This window comes from Cheilinus undulatus, linkage group 9, assembly GCF_018320785.1.
Source record: "Cheilinus undulatus linkage group 9, ASM1832078v1, whole genome shotgun sequence".
NCBI classification, from domain to species: domain Eukaryota; kingdom Metazoa; phylum Chordata; class Actinopteri; order Labriformes; family Labridae; genus Cheilinus; species Cheilinus undulatus.
Genome location: NC_054873.1, coordinates 12,078,703 through 12,098,084, shown reverse-complemented (window position 1 = coordinate 12,098,084; position 19,382 = coordinate 12,078,703). Strand labels below are relative to the sequence as shown.

Sequence of the window (19,382 nt, the reverse complement as noted above, 5' to 3'; positions counted from 1 at the left end):
CAAATTTACTGATTTACAAAAAAACTGAAAAAATAGTAAAGCACATTATTATTTATTGATTAATATGTCAAATGATACTTATTTACTTGCATTCCTGAACAGAAAAATGAGTTTTAGTGGTTGAATGTTATGCTTGATTAATTTCTGACTTCTCAGAGAAGCCCAGTGAGCCGGCTCAAATTTGGGTGAATTCAGTTTGAAATCCCTCATTCCTGTTCAAAATGGTAAAACGTGGAGAGCTCACTGATAATGAAAGAGTCCGCATTAAAGCACTGGTGCCTTGAGACAAATATGACAGGTGGTCTAATAAATTTGTTAAGCACTGTATGCTGCTATTTAAGGCCAAAATATTGGATGTAAATATCAGCAGAAATTTTGATATCTGCTGATATCGATATCAGGCTGCTAATATCGTATACTATTTAATATCTGACTTTATAAGGTTAACTCTAGAAAGTCTTTATTTTATTGGGTACAAAAGCAGTAAAAAGTCTTTTAGTAAGTGGTTTGTATTTAACTTTAAACTGCTTAGTTTTAAAATGACCATGTGAAAGATCTTACAAGCAAGCTAGTTAGAATGTGAGCTTTTAAAAGCAAGTAGCATTTTTTTTGATTATTAATCAATAATTTTGTATTTCTAACTGAATTTCCACCACAGATTGTTTCATAGATATTCACCAGAATGGAGGGAATACAGTGTTTGATGCTCAGCATTTTCTTGGGGTGGAATTGGGTTGGTAAAAACTTGCTAAAATATGTCACATAGCTTTCATTTTTGACCATTTGCCATGTAAGAAGTGGTTTTAGTTTTCTCAAATCGGGTTAAAGTCTTGAAGAATTTTAAATTGGGTTTTGAGAGTGTAAAAGAATCCTTTTAGCGACCCATTAAATGTTGCTAGCAAACTCCTGCTCAGTGTCTAAATTGCACAAATAATGTGGCAGTTTCATTAAAGTATCTTGTTTAAACGTATGATCATTGAAAACAAAAAATACCCAGGATTAGGTGTCCAGGATGACGATTTTATGTAGTGGTATCAAAAAATGTAATTTATTTAACTAGTATCATAACAAGTTTGACATTCTGGTATCACAAAACCTTAAATAAAGTTTATATTTTAGATTCGGCTCTATTCTGGTGTACACAGGAGCTAAAATGGAAAGCGTTTCTCTTCATGTATAAATTCTTGCACCTCTGCAGGCATTGGAAAAGCAAAATGAGCCGATGATGTTTGGGTTGAGCAGCAGCTCACCCTGCAGCGTCAGTGTTGACACCACACTGCGAAAGTAGTGCCCCTGCAGAGAGTGTGTGTCTATGTTTTGGCATCGTCAAAGCCTCGTCCTGCCTCGATGAATGTCGTCACCTTATAGGAGTGCCAGCGGGCTGTCTGTCTGCCTCTTATCACAGCCTGACAGCCACACACACACACACGTATACACTAAAACACAGTCCCATCTCACCACTTTGTCCCCTTTCATCTCTGTGTGATTTTACAGCCTTTTCCACTGAGCTAATTTACCATGTCTGTCTCACTCTCCTGGCAGAAATGCTCAAAGATTGACTGCAGGCAGTGCTGTCTTTTGTGTTGCTGTATGTTTTTCATGGTGTTAATCTGCTGGAGCTGTCTTCTTTCTCTCCTTTTATAATCTTACCATTATTCTCCTCAGATGTTCGATTGCTGCTCAACAATGACAATCTTCTCAGGGAAGGTGCAGCACAGTAAGTAATCCCTCTGCCCATATTTCAAGGTTTTAATATGTTTTTTTTATTCTGAAAAATGATAATAACCCTAAACTACAGCTACTTTTCAAAAGTATGTGATGGTCATGCCACCTTTGCTTATTTTTATTGAACTGATCTCTATACCTATATAAAGCCTGGAATTCTGTTTTGAGAAATAACTGAGTTTGGATTGTCTCTTTTCCTGTGTCTCTGCAGTGCATTTGCACAGTACAACTTGGACCAGTTTACCCCGGTGAAAATTGAGGGCTATGAAGAACAGGTACGATGATGGGACAGCTGAATGGAAATGGGATGATGTAATGTGTCTGAATCCGCTGACTCTCACTGTCGTGTTGCACCTCACACTCTCACCTCATTCAGCGCACTCGTCTGCGACGTGTTTTTCATTGAGTTCCTGTTACATAAGAAGCTGTTGATAGTTCACTTCTTGTATTGCTTCTCACTTGGGACTCCTTAAATAGTAACAAACATACAGGTGGTTCAACTTGCTTTACATCGACAAAGAAAAACTGAGTGAGAATAGAAGAAGTTTAGAATAGAAATGTCTACTTGTCTTGTCTACTTTTGCATCTTGTCTTTGACTTTGGTGTGTACATAAATGCCATTTCAGACACAAGGTAGCACCTTCAAAGCCATATAACACACTTTCCACAAAACATATTATCATTGAATATACAGTAAAGCAGAATATGTAAACCTGGCACAAAAAGTAAGGATATTTGTGTTTGGTAGGTCATTTCTAAGTTGTAACAATGCTTCTTGGCAATAAATCTTATACCGTTGGAAAGCCTGTTTATTACCCTTTTAAATGGTGCCACACTAGTAGAGAACATGCATTTGTGGGATGAGCAGCAGAGCTAAGTATGTGGATTGCGCCCATGAAAGAGTTGCCAAATGCCAATGCCAAACAGCTTATTCTGCCGTTGACTCTTGTTTGATTGTTTGGATGATTGAAGTCTGAAGAAACAAGGCAATTAAACATTTATTCATTGAACAAATAGGAGCCTTGATAGCGTGTGGAAGAACCAAACACAACCACAACAGCCTGGCATCTCCTCATGCTGGTCACCAGCCTGGTCACACACTGCTGTGGGGCGGCACCCCATTCTTTTTTGCAAGTGAGCTAAGGTGGTTGTGTTGGTCACTCTGGCAAGAACAGCATGCCCAAGCTGATCCCACAAGTGTTCAATGGGGTTGAGGTCAGGACTGCTGGCAGGCAGGCCATTCTGTCCTCTCCACAAGCGTTGTCATCTTGGAGGATAGAGTTCAGTCCCAGACTGTGAAGATATGGGATTTCCCCAAGTTGCAGAAACTCATCTCGATATCTCTCTGCATTGAGTTTGCCTCCAATGATGACAAGCCTTGTTTTTCCAGTGGGAGAGATGCCGCCCCACACAATCACGCTGCCTCCACCAAAAGATGTTACTCTATCAGTGCAGCAATCAGCACCCGTTCTCCGCATCTTCTCCACACTTTGACCTTATGATCCAGCTGCCGTAGGCAGAATCTTTGCTCCTTTTTGAACATAACAGGTCCCAATCAGGCACCTGATTGTCAGCACCCAGTGGCACTCAAAATATGAGTCCCTGGCTACAGGAAAGTAAGCTGTTTGGCATTGGCAGAGAAGATCTGGCAAACTTTTCATGGGCATAAACCACATACTCAGCAAAATGCATCTTTTTGCAAATGCATGTTCTATACAACTGTGACACCTTTTAAAGGGAAACAAACAGGCTTTCCAGTGGTGTGATGTTTATTGCCAAGAAGTATTGTTACAACAAACAGTAATCTATGAAACACAAATTTCCTAACTTTTATAGTTTATAGAGAGAGCAACATCGCATTGCTCAGGACCAGTGTGCTAAGAAGTAAGTTAACAGTAAATATGTAACATTACACTTAATTAAAATCAATCCAAGTCAAAAACAACAATAAAAACAATAAGAGCAATGTTAAGAGAAACATGCTATGCTTCAGAGAGTGCAATAGGTGCAAGAATATAATGAGAGAATTAGGCATCAAAGTGCAGAATGCTGTACAGAGAACATGTAAAAAGCAGCATGTTTTGTAGACTCCAGCAGCAGGATGTAAGCTATTTAACAGTCATGTGTCCTGTGGAAAGAAGCTGTTACACATTCTGGTTGTCATTGATTTAATGAAGTAATATCTTTTACTCGGCCACAGCAGATAAAACAGGCCATGAGCACAATAAAAAGTGTCTCTCATGATGCAGAGGGCTTTCTTTCTGCATTTGCATCAAGGACATTGAGCACACAATAAAAACATAAATGCACATAAACCATGTAAATAAATAGACTGGCAATCAACACAATTAAAACAGTTACATAGAAACGAAGAGGAGTTACTTAATGCAGTTTTCAGTTGATCTTTAGGAGCAAATGTGTGTAGTTTGAACGTTTGTTGCAAAGTATTTCAGCTGAAAGTTGCAGATAAGATGGTATTTTATTTTTGCCAAATAATGTGTTGGTGGGATTATGAGCATTAGCCAAGTACTAGAGTGTGTGTAGTGTTGAATATAAGATACATCTAATAAAGAAGTAAATATGATGACTTTTTACCTTACTAAATAATAATAGTATAAATAAATAACTAAAACTAAAGTAAACTAAACAATGCAGAGGTGCCAAGCCAACCTTCCCATTTAGAATACAATCATAAATGGAGTGACTCACCTTTAATGAATCTAAGAGCTGAGTGATGGCTGAAATGTTTACAGTATGAGGGGGCAGACTGACTTTAAAGTGTCATTACTGATAATGATATTTACTGGACATTTTGCAAAAAAACAAACCATGTGAACTCCACTGCCAGGAGGGTCTTGATCAAAATAATAGCAAACATAACAAATGGAGACACACCAGTCTGATCCAGTAGGAGGTAAAAATGCAGTGGAATGCATACATTTACCACACATGGAGCAAATAGCACATTAACATAATACAAAGATAAAAACACAGTAAAACTATGAAAAAACTGTTGGTTGATGGATAATAAAAACGATAAGTTTATTCTAGTACACTAAGAATGCAAAAAAATTGTAAGTAAAACAATCACTGTACATGCTTGTAGAAAAAATCCACAATGTAAAGTTAATTCTCTGCACTTTACCGTATTTCTTTGTCCTGTTGTACTGGTTTTTGTGCAGCTTCTTCACAAACAAACTTGACTGAAAAGTAGTAAAACAGATCTAGAAAATGTTTCAGAAGGTTAAAATGGCACAGGCGATTAAGAACAGAATATTATTCTCTCTAGTCTGACAAAGCATTTAAGTTGATTAACACTCTTATAGTCTATTAACAGTTTAATTCAATGTGCTAAAGAATAGAGGGGTATGAAAAAGACACTTTCTAAAGTATGAAGGACACTATTTAATGTTACAAAGAAAAACGTGCTTTACATAGTTAAGAAAATTTCACATATAGAAAAATTTATGAAGAATGCATGACCAGGTAAAGCAAAAAACAAGTTTCTGTCATTGTCATAAGTGCACTAATATTTGGTCTCAGAGGCTGTAAAGTTCAGTGGGGAGTATTGCACCATAGGAAGAAACAAGCGCCTTTGCTTCCCTTATCTCCACCGGAACCATGATCACAAACACGCCGTTATTGTAACGTCGTTGTGTGTGCGTCTTTGAGTTTATGGGGACACGATGCTGAATGAATGTTTGCCCGTGTGTGTCAGCTTCAGTAACAATTGCAAGATCTTATGTAAAGATGTCATCATGTCCCTGTGTTCCTGTATCACGGGTTGAAATTCCCCTGTCAGACACCCAGCAGACTGAGCTAAGTGTTGAGGTGGAAGACGAAGATGGAAAGTTCAGGCTGACGTCTGTGTTCTTGTCACCCTTTATTACTCACCTCACTTTACTTTTTTTCTTCTCCACTTTTTCTCTGTCCCTTCATGTTCTTGCCTTGTCTGTCCGGCTTTTTCTTCTCTTTTCTCTTCTCTGTTCCCAGGTCTTAATCACAGAGCATGGTGACCTCGGTAACGGACGGGTCCTGGACCCCAAGAACAAGATCTCCTTCAAGTTCGACCATTTAAGGAAGGAGGCCAGCGACCCACGGCCCCACGATGTGGACGGCTCCCTGGAGGGCTGGAGGGGCGCAGTGGATTGTGCCGTCAGAGCTTATGTCAAGGAGCACTATCCCAATGGAGTCTGCACCGTATGTCACTAAATCACTCCTCTACAGTCACTTTAATTATCAGTCAGCGTCAGGAAGTTTTCCTTTTTCTTAGTTTTGCCTTTAACATCAACTAAGACTCAGTTTAACCACAGTTCAATATACGGCTTTTCTTTTCTTTTTTCCTTTTTCGAAATGTTTTATTTTGCTTTTTGCAAAACAGCAGGAATTTTATACAGATAAAGGAAGATGCAATGCCAACACCAGAAACATATTACACACATAAAGAAAGATTTATCATGTAAGTACAGTTACTTATGGCTATAATCATACTTCGCTGATGTTGACTGAGCCAGTGCCCATCTGATAAAGGCCCTTTGCTGTGTTACAAAGGGGGTGTTGTCTGGGGCATTCCTGGAAAATTGTACTTTATTGATTTTTTTTAAAGCTTAAATAGGGCAAAAAATGATACAGCCATATGTCATAATCCATGATCTTGATATTCAATATATAGACAAGAATATTCATCTGCCTGGCAAACCAATCAGACCAACAGGGGCTGTAATGATGTATTTATATACATGTAATTTGATATGTATTTAAATACATTATTAGGTGTATTTAAATATGCCTGTAACAGCCTTCACTCTTCTTGGGAGGCTTTCCACAAGACTTAGGAGTGTTTCTATGGGAATTTGTGCCCATTTGTTCTATGGAGCATTTATGAGGTCAGGCACTGATGTTGGAGGAGAAGGCCTGACTCACAATCTCCATCCAGTTCATCCAAAAGATGCTCGATTGGGTTTAGATCAGGCCTCTGTGCAGGCCATCAAACCATGTCTTTATAGCCCTTGCTTTGTGCACTGGGGCACAGTCATGTTGGAATTTAAAAGTGCATTAAGATTGTCCTTCACTTGAGATAAGGGACCTAGCCACATACCTAAAAAAGCAGCCCCATACCATCATCCCGAATTCCACCAAACTTTACAGTCGGCGCAGTGGAGTTAGGCAGGTTATGTTCTCCCAGCATCTGCCAAACCCAGACTCGTTCATCCGACTGCCAAGCAGAGCAGCATTATTTGTTGCTCCCTTGAATAGGTTTATGTCTTGGCTTGGCATTGGACTTGATGATGTGAGGCTTGCATGCAGCGAGGCGATGCTGTTAAAAAGATGCTTTCATGTTAGAACCACCAACCTTTTTCCCCTTTTATGAAAGGGGATTTTATTTCGAAAACTTCTTAGCATCAGGATGTTTTACATGGACATGTTTATTTGAAGATTGTTATTGGACGTGAAAATTTACTGGTTGTTTTTTTTTTTTTTTTTTTTTGACAATAAGTGCGTTATTTTAACTTTTTTTGTCTTTTGACTGACATAATAGAACACAAGTTTTTAGTCTTGTTCTCTCCTCTTGTTTAGACGTTAACCATGAGCAAAGACAGACAACTCTTTTTTATTTACACCCACTCTGAGCAGTGCATGAAGCAATGGTTCACCAATATTGGGAAATCATTGCAGGCGACTCAAAGCTTTTTTGTCGCTGTTTTATTCATGCCAAAAGAATAGTGCAGTTCTGTTACTGACACAGAAGAGTCATTCTGTGGAGTTGTGGTTTGCAGAGCTGATCACGTGTTGTACATTACTGCCATTTTTGCAGGTCAGCATGTATTTTGAGGCTTTAAACCAAAAATGGCTGCCTCCTTAGGTTGCCTCATATGTAGAGCTGCAAAAAAGAATCAGGCTTTAACTGTGATAAAAAAAAAAAAACCCTTGTATTTATTGTTGTAAATTAAATGCTTTTTTTCCCTCCGCCTTCAGATCTATGGGAAAACCATTGACGGACAACAAACCATCATCGTGTGCATCGAGTGCCATCAGTTTCAACCCAAAAACTTCTGGTATGTCAGCTAAAGTTACTAAACAATCATTGTGATTAACCTTCTGAGACTGACATATATGACAAGCGAAAGCACAGGATATAAAAAGTTACATAACTTTTGAACCACAAATCATATCTGCTTAGTTTTTCTGCTGTTCCACTGACGCTATCCATGCCTTTATAGCCCTTACAGAAGCTTTTCTAGGGAGCCTGGAACTTGGGCGAGTTTCTTGGGTCTGTAAATATTAAATCAACACCAGTAACTCCGACACTGAACATCTTTTATTCGTTTTCAACCAATTTTTCGATCATTTCTGCTGCTAGCGGCTAATGCTATCTGCCATATTGCCTGTTTTGTATCCCACAATGCATTGTGACTGGGACAACCGATGGCAGGCTGTTCCGTCCTTGTGTCATACTTTGTCAAACTGTACATATCTACCCTAGAGGAGAGGGCCAGAATAGCTTAGAATTGAGAAAAAGAGAGACAGAGAGCCTGTGATGTTGCCTTCTGTGTCACTGCAGAAAGGGACTTCTTTGAATAATGGCTTAAAGAAAGCTTACACAAAGGAGCCCAAAGATTTTTTTTAAATATGTTAATATTTTGAAGTTTTTTTTTTTTAATCACAAACACAGAGTGGTTGCTTTTTCAGTTCTTGGTCCCCAGGAGATGGGAGAACAAGTTTACGCCATAAAAGTCTTAGTCATTATTGTTTAATGTGTAACACACATAAAAATATTAGAGTTTAATTTCCATTTAGCTTTTTCCTTTTTCTTCCTAGCCTTTTAAATATTGCTGTGACATTACTGCAGAAACCATTCTTAAAGCCCAGGTTGTCCTAAAAAGGATGTTTAAAGCTTGACTGTGCACCACAGGGATGATGTTGTACAAGCTTTTTAAGACAATAAGATGAGACAAAATGCTTAAAAAAAAGTAGCTTAAGGCTTAGAGGGTTAAGGATGGTTTCACATTAGGGACCAAGACCTGGATCCGAGAACTCTGAACCCTAAAGTTTGGTTTATTTGATCAGTGTGAACACAAGTGTACCATACTTCAGCAGTGTCTGAGTCTGCTCTTAGAGGTGGTGTCAGCAATATTCCTGTGGATTTGTGAGAGTTGTGAAAGCAACCGTGTACAAGTACATGGCAATATTAAAAGACTCCTGTCTGTTTGGAATATTTTATATATATATATAAATATATATATATATATATATATATATATATATATATATATATATATATATATATATTCTCCAACTAGCTAAAAAAAATGCTCAGAGAAGACACTCAGATCAAAAAGTAGGCTGGGATATGGCTGTAAAACTCTTATACTAAAACTGCTCCTGTTTACCTGGAGTCCCTCATCCAGGTCTACACCCCTTCTCGCCCACTACACTCAGCCAGCGAAAGGCGCCTGGTACTTCCAGCACATCATGCTCCTAAGTCACTAGCTCGACTCTTCTCCTCTGTTGTCCCTAAATGGTGGAATGAATTACCCAACTCCATTCGATCTACAGACTCCCTGTCTACTTTCAAGAGAAGGCTAAAGACCCAGCTCTTCAGAGAACACTTTGCACTTAGCTAGGCAATTCTCTACTGTTGTCCCCAGTAGTAGATTGAGTCTCAGCCAGACTATTCTCCACTGCTGTCCCCAGTGGTTGAATGAGTTTCCCAACTATAGTTAGCTTGCACTGTCCTGCTCTACTTCTGGGATTTCTTTGCCCAGCTCTTTGGGAATGATCCAGCACTTGGTACTTGGTAAATAGTTGTTGTGAAGCCTAATGAATGGCAATTAGTGATCCCACATTTTCCTTGATTCATTGTTGCTGTCTAAAAACAAACAAACAAAAAACAAAAAACAAAACAAAAAAAAACCAAAACAAAAAAAAAAAAAAACAAAAAACAAAAAAAAAAAACTACATAAACAACGTATATTTAAGGTACTCTGCCTTAAACTCTACACGGCAGCACTTGCGTCCAATTGAACCTGAAGCACTTGATGGCACTTACTGATGTTGTTTCTTCTTGTCTAGATCATTGCTTGTGTTGTTCTTGCTCTCAAATGTACGTCGCTTTGGAGAAAAGCGTCTGCTAAATGACATTGTAACATTGTAACATTATACAGTTAATAATCAAACAATATGTGTAACGGAATATGCTAAAAAGAGCATAAGACACTCTTCAAACGAGACACGAGAAACAGCATAGTCCTGCATATTATCCAGGCTAAATGACACATAAGTTAGCAGCTAAACAAACAAATTTGCTTTATGTCCAGAAAATGACTGTTCTAAGAATGTATAGAAAACGATGACTAAAACTTGGGGGGAAAAAAACTTGTGGATATGGCCTTTGATAGCTTGGGTAAACAGGATAATATCCTTCCATAGAATACAGCAGACGAGATTATACTGCAGCACTGGCCGTGTGCTCTTCTAACTGCAAACAAAAGTGAAACCTAACCTGAGACTAAAGCATCATTTTTCCTCTGTTTCATGGGGCAGCAGAATAACACTGTGAAAACATAAAAAGGTTGATTTATCTCTTAGGTTATGGCATATAGAGTCCATGGTAGTGAATGTTGAAGTAGAGAGAGGGTCATTATTGATGATTTAAAGGTAATAAAACATTTATGGTAGCAGAATAGACTCCTTTGTCCACATGGAGCATATGTAAATGTTGACCTGAGTGGTTGCTTTGGTTATCTCTTCTGTCTTTTTTTTTTTTTTTTTTTTTTTTTGGATTTGCAAACCAGCTATGTGCACAGATGTTTCAAATGTTATATCAGACCAACAACAGAAAGGGCAAAGGGAAACAATTGTGCTAAGGCCTGGTAAAATATGAAAACATAATTAAAATGATTCTTCTTAGTAAAATTTGGATTTTTCTCAGCAGAAATACATGTTTTTCTAAGGGAAAACCCATTGTTAACACAAAAAAGAAAGCTGTTTGTTCCCAGAACAGCCACTCCAGTCTGAGAAGAGATTTACAATGAAGGAGCAGATTACTGTTTATACTTAAAAGCAGAAGTCCCCTCTTTAAGTTCAACAGCTTGTTAAAAAAAAAACTCAATTATGGTCTCTAAATCAATCTTCATTTATAAAGAAAAAAAGAGTTTTAGATACCGTACAAGCCCCAGAAGTGTGAAATGTTGTCTCATTTATACAAGACATTAAGCTAATTAGCACTTAACACCAGGGTGTTCAAACTGTTGGTCCTCAGAAGCGTTGCTGAGCTGTTTCTGATCAGGTTAATCTAATTGGATAAGAACTGCAACAATCCTCTTTGCTGCTGACTTTCTGCTGGGTTTATGGGTTGTTGGGTGTAATGGTCTCACGGCTCCTTAATATTACAGCCATGTTTCAGTTGAGAAAACACTGGGTTAATTTTGGAAAAGATTATCAAACTATAATTGACAGAGGCAACATTATTTTCCCTCTGGATTTTCTGATTCATTCAGGAACAAGAATGAACAGCTGGAAATGTCTCTGTTGTACTTAAATTAAACTACCTGATGCATTTGATTAAGTGTCAAGAATGCAGCTTTCTAAATCCATTTTATAGTGTTAAAAACTAGTTTTTGGAAATGAGAAGATGAGGCTGGACAGTCTACTCTGAATGTGAGAAAGAAGATAGATCAAACTTTTTGGGTATCTATTGATGGGGGGCTACAAGCCCCAGTCAGGGCACCTCACCCAAGCCGGGGTCTGTTGAAGTTTGCAATGCTTTTTGGCCATGTTGGAGGGTAGTTAAGAAAGAGAATGTCTCCTGGCTGGCATGGTGGACAGTGAGATTTAGCATGGAGGGGTGTGACTCTGGGACACTGGAGGCACATGGGACTAATTGGACCAACAGTTGGCAAGGTTGACTTGTAGAGGAAAATTGTAAGGTTTTAACTGGGTGTGGGAATGCTTCGCTGAGTGCTTGTCATTTTTTAGGAGCACAAGTATCTTGTGTTTGCTTCAAATCAATATATCAGCTAATCTTAACTGAATTCATAGTAGCACTACTATCTTATGTGCCAATGAGTACAGATGAGCAGCAAACTGTGGAAGAAACTATGAGGTGTCTTGTGGAGTTCTCTTATATAAAATATATCAGTTTATCTCAAATATATACTGATAAAAGTAGTGACATGAGGCAGCCTAAATGACAACATCCTGTTGTGTTTGTTATCTCTATTTGCTTCTCTATGTAAAGTCAAGATAACTAAACTGCTCAGCCTTAAGGCTGATGAGAGCAAAGAGTCCTAAATATTTGCGTTTCCTGAAATAGACGTGCAGCTTCAAGGATGACTAACCGATATAAATACTGTTGCAAGTTCAAATAGGGGGCAGTTTAACACTCACACCCCTGTATTACATTGTCAAAGATGTATGTTTTAATGTTTTACTGAATGCCAGCTTTTGCCTTGTGTTTCTCTTTGCACAGGAATGGACGCTGGAGGTCAGAATGGAAATTTACCATTTCCCCCTCGTCTACTCAAGTGGCAGGAATCATGAAAATCCAGGTGTTTGGCTGATAATCTAACAGTGACTTTATGCACAATGAATGCACAGATGCAAGACTTACTGTGATATCAAGTGTTCTTTCTAGTAACCTATTGCCTCATTTATTTAGTTTATCTATATACTATATATTTTTATAATCTTTTTGTATTTGTAGACCACTTTGAATATAGTTACCATCAAGTCTCACAACATTCACTACTCAATTTATACCTTTTTTAAACTATTCTAAATTACAGAAGGATTTTTATGTATGCAAAGAAGGGAATTAAAACTTTAATTGTTCCAGGTTCATTACTATGAAGACGGCAACGTTCAGCTGGTTAGCCATAAAGAGGTCCAGGAGTCCATGTCAGTTTCTGTAAGTGCAATTAACCATTTTTAAAATTTTTAAATGCTTTGGTAGGTTATGTTTTTTGCTGCAGCAAGCTGCAAATTCTATTGAACCCACTCTGTTAATCTCAGAAACAATGATTGTACATTTGAGCCACATTCTTGTCCTACCTTTAAAAAAATGCTCTAACTATTTTCCTTCTTTGTTCTTGAAAATAACTGTCTGGACATTTTCATCTTCCAGAACGAGGCTTCAACTGCAAAGGAGTTTGTTAAGATCATGGAGGCTGCAGAGAACGACTATCAGGTAGGTCAAAATGTCATGTTGATATTCTCTGTTGTTTGGTTCTGTTGCTTTAAACAGATGTAGTTGATGATAATCAGGGTTCGTGTTCATGTGAAACTCAATGTGGCTCATTTATCAGGTGGTGTGCATAGTCTGAGTTATCAAAGATGAGGAGAAATAAAGGCTTTCTCTTTTATCAGGGTTAAATGATAAAAATTCTCACTTTAAGGCTGCAAACCTCCACTTTAGTATTTTCCCAAAGGGTGATAAGATTTTAGGCTAAAATGAATGGAAAAGCTGAGTCATACGGATACATTTGGATGTTTCATTTTAATAAAGTCATTTGCACTTTGATGAGCAATTTCTCTAAACAACTACAGACCTTATTTGACTTTCCAAAAACATACTGAATTCAGTTTCAGTTCAGTTTCAGTCTATTTGCAAAATCTGTTACATTGTAGATACAATTAATCCTGAGTTACTCATAAAATAGCCCTTAGTGAAGTTGGACTCCCAATATGCTAAAAGGAAGCATGTAAGTAGGGACCTGGACATCAATATACAATTATAATAAAAATCATAGTTGTAAATATGATTTTCAACAAGCAACCTAGAACTAACCTAAGACTCCAAAAAATCCAAAATACTCTAAAGATCCTGCAAGTATAGTGACATTAATATAATACAAGTAGACAATGGCAGGTAGAAAATAGCAATAAAATACATTTTTTAAATAGGAAGCTTAGAATCTAGTTAAAACCCTCAGCCACAGGGGTTTATAGGACTAAATATATTTTAGTCACAGCTGTTGTCTCAGGCTCTTTTAAAGACGAAGTTGTTGGCATTTTTATATACAGTGCCAACAAAAAATGCTCATCCCCTTGGATGTTTTACCCTTTTATTAATTTTATAGATCAAACATGGTTATCAAAAAACCTCTTTAAAGTTAAATCTAAAACAGATTTCGACAAGGTAATGTCAGTTAAATAAAAATATGTCATGTAAAATATGTGACTGCATAAATGTTCACCCCTTCAAGTCAGTATTTAATTGAAGCACCATTGGCTGCAATCACAGCACTGATCCTGGATAAGGATATGTCCCAAGGCTTGCACATCTGGACACTGCAATTTTACTCCATTCTTCTTTGCAAAACTGCTCAAGCTCTGTCAGGTTGCAAGGGTATCGGGCATGAACAGCCCATGTTGTCTTCCTGGGAAAAAAAAAGGTTTCTCCCAAGCCATAGTTCTCTTGTAGACTTAATAGGAGAAGAAGAGTACCCCAGGATTTTCCTATATTTTACCCCCTACCTGTACACACCTTCCAGGGCTGGCTGCCGAGAAGCATCCCCACAGCATGATGCTGCCATCACTGTGCTTTACAGTGGGGATGATGTGTTTGTGATGTGCAGTGTTTGGTGTCCACAAAACATAATGTCTTGTCTGATGGCCAAAAAGCACCATTTTCTCTGAGTTTCTTGGTGTTCTTTTGTCTCCATGGTGTAATGGGGGCCAGGAATACTTATTAACCAGTGACTGGACCTTCCAGACAAAGGTTTCAGACACTGCAATCACTTGAGACACATTCACTGAACTCAGGTGATCCTCATTTCACTAATTGTGAGACTGCTAGAACCAATTGGCTAGATTCTATTGAATTAGATCAGTCACTTAAAAGGGGTTAATTATTTATGCAGTTATTTATTTATTTAAAAGTTTTTTGTATTTTGTTGTCAAAAAAGCCAAATTATATTGATCATGATTGATTTATAAAATCATTAAAGGGTAAAATATCCAAGGGGATAAATACTTTTCATAGGCACTGTATACATCTTCATCGTCAAAACCTGAGAGAAAATGATGGCGTACTTGGAGTCTTGCCCAAAAAAAGTATGAAAAGTAAAAAAAAATTTTGTGAAACATTAGTATCAGTATCAGATCTTTCGCAATCAGTGCATCTGTAGTGTCTATGATGACAAGATAATTTGGTTTGTAAGTTCATGGTCAGGAAGGTCTATCCATCTATTTATGTAACTGAATTTAAAGTTTAATCCTTTTTTCCCCCTTTGTCTCCACTTTTTTTTTTCTTTCTTTCAGACGGCCATCAACGAGAATTACCAGACCATGTCGGACACTACCTTCAAAGCCTTACGTCGCCAGCTTCCTGTGACACGCACCAAGGTTGACTGGAACAAGATCCTGAGCTACAAGATCGGCAAAGAGATGCAGAACGCTTAACAAAAAAGAAAAAAAAAAAACATCAACAGAGAACATAACAGACAACAACCCCCACTCATCCCCACCCAATCCCAAACAAACGTTGCATGACTGGATAGTTGTATCGTCTTTGTACAGAAATTAGAGAAACGGGGACAAAGAAAGGTTTGGTCTCACAGCTGGATGTCACATTACACATTGGATGTCTACTTTTATTGTGTTCTTTTGTTTTTATACAGACACCGATATCTCCTCTGTATATTAAAGCTATTGTGATGAAGATAATCCAAAAATATAACTTGAAGGAATATTTCAAGGCAAAGGAAAGGGGGCAACACTTGTATGCAAAAGCATCCTGACTGAAATATAATATCACATGTGCAATATTTATCGTGTCAGTGAGACCACGCCTTTTATTTGACCTATTAAATTAAAAAAATTATGGTTTGAGTTTGCAATGATGGTGAAATGATCCACATTTGGCTGAAAACAATGAATCCCTTCACTTCACGGTTAAAGTCCTTTACAATCAATGAAAAAAAAAAAGTTGTTTGTGTTCATTGACTGGTATTTTCGGCACAAGCAGTCACCACTGTGAGCCACTCAATGTTCTTGTCCTCTCATTCTGGTACTTCCCTCACCGTGTGTCCTATATGTGAGTTCCCACACTCACAGCGCTCCTGGCTAAAATCGCCTTCTTTGACTTGACATTGACTGGGCTCCCACTCAGCGCAGGGAGTTCAGTGACCACTTACTTAACAAGCTTAATTAACAAGTCATCAGTCGCTAAGTAATGTGCATAATGTCCAATTTACAATAAAATCAAAACGTATCACTTCCTCCTCCAGTGCTTATTTTTATTAAAACAGAACCTGACTGTATTATATAACAAGGCACATTGTAATATATACCTGTATGAAACATCCTGTTTGTCAGTTTGGTGGTTTATTTCCATGAGATTAATTGTAATTCAGTCACAATTATGTTGCATTAAATGACAAATTTTCTATTTAACGACTCACTCATAATTTCTGATACCCCTACTGTGATATAAAATGGAAAGGTAATTAAAATCAAGGTGTTTTTAAAGGTGAATCTGAGCTTGCAAGATTTGAGCTTGCATGGCACTTTTCTAGTTGTCAGATTTCTCAAATTACTTGTTACACCACAGGTCACAATTCACTCCACATTCATACACAGATGGCTGCTATATAGAGTGGTCAATGGTATTGACCAATTACATTTATACAGATCCATACACATTCACAAGCCACTGATGCAGCAGTGGGACCAATGTGGGGTTGAGTGTCTTACTCAAGGACACATCAACATAATATTCAAGGAGCAGAAGATTAAATCCCCAACCTTCTGGTTGAGAGGTAACCAACTACCTACTGAGCCAGTATGAATATGAAATGTGGCACACACCTTGAATTTATGATTTTCATTGAATGTCATTAAAATTACCTTTATCTAGAAGGGAGGGAGACTAATGAGGGAGTGTCTATAAGAAGACAAAAGCCCCCTTGGAGTTTGCGAAAAAAAAAAAACCCATGTGAAAGCCAAGCAGGCATTCATGTGTTTTGCACTGAGGAGAGGCTTCTGTCTAGCCAATGACTGATCCGTTTGGCCAGGCGAAAAGCTCTTGGAAGAGTCCTGGTTGTGCCAGACTTCTTCCATTTGAGAATAATGGAGGCCTCTGTGCTATTGGGAACCTTCAGTGCAGCAGATTTTTCTTGTAGCCTTCCTTAGATCTCTGCTTTGCAAAAATCTTATCTCTGAACTCTGCAGGCAGCTTCTTTGACCTCATGGCTTGGTTTTTAATCTGATATGCATTGTCAGCTGTGAGGCCTATAAAGAGGTGTGTGCTGTTCCAAATCATGTACCAATAAATTTGATTTACCAAAGGTGAACTCTGGTCAAGGAGTAGAAAAAGATCAAGACAAAATGGGAGGCCCTGGCTAATTTTTAAGTGTTTTGCAAAGGGTCTAAATACTTAAGTCAATATGATCATTTCAGTTTTTATTTTTGATAAATTAGCAAAAAGATGTCTCAAATTTTGATTGCACTTGGTCATGATGGGGTTCAGAGTGAAGATTCATGAGAATATCATGACTGTAGCGTCTGCTTGCAACATAAAAAACTGACAAAAGGGGGTCTGAATCTTTTCCAAATGCACTATATATTGAAACGTGTTAGCAGCCAGTATTCTTGAAATTCTGAAGCTTAAAGACACTCATTAAAGTGCGGAATATGACAGAAACTTGGTCATGTTATGATGGCATAAAAGCCAGCTATAAATGATGAAATGTAAATAAAACTCAATTTTAAGTTACTATTGAAATGAACATGCAAATGTAGTGCTCCATAGATAGTTATTGGATGTCCATCTAAAATCTCCAATGGACATTTTGAAATCCACCTGGACATTTCCATACAAAACACTGTAATTTCTGGTTGGTTTTACATCAGGCTACAAGTGGGGCTTTCTTTGATAAATAAGGATTTAAAGGGAGAGAACAATGGATGTGGAGGACCCCATGCCTGTGTTCGCCTTGGGCTCCAAAATAGCAAAATCTGCCACACACTGTATGTTCAAAAAACATATCATAGTTAAGTTAAAACTCATTAGTTTGAAAGACATTGTCCTTGTTTTTTTTTCATAATGAGCCATTCTTTCTATAAAGTTTCTTATTATTGTAATGAGGAATATTTTCTATCACATTAGTTGAATATTTTTTGAAAATGACTTGCCACATTTATTCTCTGATGCAAGTAAGTAACAAAATCTCCGGGTAGGAATGTTAAAATTCAAGTCTGTAGGTCCTGCAGTTTGACATGTACTGAAAATGTGGCGCATTTGATGTAAGCGACACATAACAACGCCTGCGCAGTAGGTTAAAGTTTTAACGGTTACAACGGCTGCATTTGACAGTCGATTCATCCCATATCGGTGTAAAGAAAAAGGATGGTATTTATGCTTTTTTTTCACCTTTTATAAGGTTAAAAGTACAGTGGGATGTTCTAAGTGACAACTTTTAAATGGTTAATAAAGCCTTCAGAGGCAGGTACATCAGTGACAGCGACATCTCGAGGCAGCGGGAGCTAACTATCCAGGTTATCGAGCCGGTGGCTAACTGGTAACTGTTAGCTAACGTTAGCCAGCCTGCCCAGTTTGCAGACACGTCTACACACAGACCGCTGCTGCTGCCGGGGAGAATACTAGACACATGTTGGACTGCTGCTGGAAGAAATGCCAGACACGAATAAGGATTTTACTGGCGTTCACACATTCACAAACTGAGGTAAGCACTCGCACACATGCCGCTTTAAATGTTCCTCTTTCACTGCCATTCACTGAGCCTCCACTTTCAGAAAGTTTGTATGTTTTGCAGACGTTAGCCAGTTAGCAGTTGGCTAGCGGAGTGAGTGGCTAGCACCTAGCCAGGTTTAAATGGAAATCCTCATGTATGGAAACGTGCGAAGCTAATTTTAAAAGCACAGTACAGACACAGTAGGGTGTTTCTAGCTTCCAGATAATTAGTTTCACTGACAGACCACCACGAGCCTCCTTCAGAGACTTTAGCTTTCAGATGTTTTAATGGTCTCCATCAATATCGGGTTCCTAAGAGTTTATAATGTCCCGGTGTTACAACTGCATGCTGCCTGTTTGTCAAGCTTTTCAAATGGAGGGAAACACCTTTCTTAGTGATACATTTCAATCAGACTGAATGTTAGTGACTGTAAAAGCAAGCCCTAACTCATCCCACAGCTCCCGGTGCTTGTTAGCCCCGTGGACTGGAAGTGTTTACCTCTGCTGGGCTTTCAATGTCTGCGCAGTGGTCTAGTTGGCACCCTGTGCCTCCCTGCGCGCACAGTAGCCAGTGATGAGTCTCCTGTGACTGTGTGCTCAGCAGCAGATGGAAGAATGTGCTCTTTCAGAAAGCCAGCTGGCTGCAACTAGAGAGGGCAGGAGAGTCTTTAGGCTCACTTAGGCTGGTCAAGAACACTTAAGAGTAGTGAATATGGGTCGGAAATGAGCAGTCATAACTGAAAGCATAGTTTTGGATGCTGATGTGTTATTTCCAGTCAGCCTGATCAACGATTTGAGGAAGTAATTTGTGCTTATTTGGATCAAATGTAATACAGGTTAATCTTCTCATCAAGTTTTCAATATTACAAACTTAACTGACTTTTACTCATTTTATGGTAATTAAAAATGTCAGAATATTAATTAACTTTATCGATATATTGTATATATATTAGTTTAATGG

The 19,382-nt window shown here is 38.2% G+C and overlaps 2 protein-coding genes across 9 annotated transcripts in view; both read left to right on the top strand.

Annotated features, from left to right (window-relative positions):
• LOC121515536 (F-actin-capping protein subunit alpha-2) overlaps positions 1–16,117 on the top strand; it is a 36,627-nt gene extending 20,510 nt beyond the window's left edge. Inside the window, exons 3-10 of the mRNA XM_041796358.1 lie at positions 1,666–1,717; positions 1,937–2,000; positions 5,719–5,925; positions 7,702–7,781; positions 12,197–12,275; positions 12,563–12,634; positions 12,851–12,913; positions 14,989–16,117. Coding sequence (XP_041652292.1) covers positions 1,666–1,717; positions 1,937–2,000; positions 5,719–5,925; positions 7,702–7,781; positions 12,197–12,275; positions 12,563–12,634; positions 12,851–12,913; positions 14,989–15,129 — 758 coding nt within the window. The 3' untranslated portion in view covers positions 15,130–16,117. The remainder of the gene's footprint in view (positions 1–1,665; positions 1,718–1,936; positions 2,001–5,718; positions 5,926–7,701; positions 7,782–12,196; positions 12,276–12,562; positions 12,635–12,850; positions 12,914–14,988) is intronic.
• A 1,989-nt stretch (positions 16,118–18,106) lies between these two features.
• The window catches only part of LOC121515139 (suppressor of tumorigenicity 7 protein homolog), an 84,634-nt gene continuing 83,358 nt past the window's right edge, over positions 18,107–19,382 (top strand). For 5 of the 8 annotated variants that reach the window (XM_041795764.1, XM_041795760.1, XM_041795761.1 and 2 more), the window contains exon 1: positions 18,107–18,413. The gene's annotated coding sequence lies outside the window, so the exon portion shown is untranslated. The remainder of the gene's footprint in view (positions 18,414–19,382) is intronic. The other 3 variants (XM_041795767.1, XM_041795766.1, XM_041795765.1) reach the window with 2 other exon arrangements.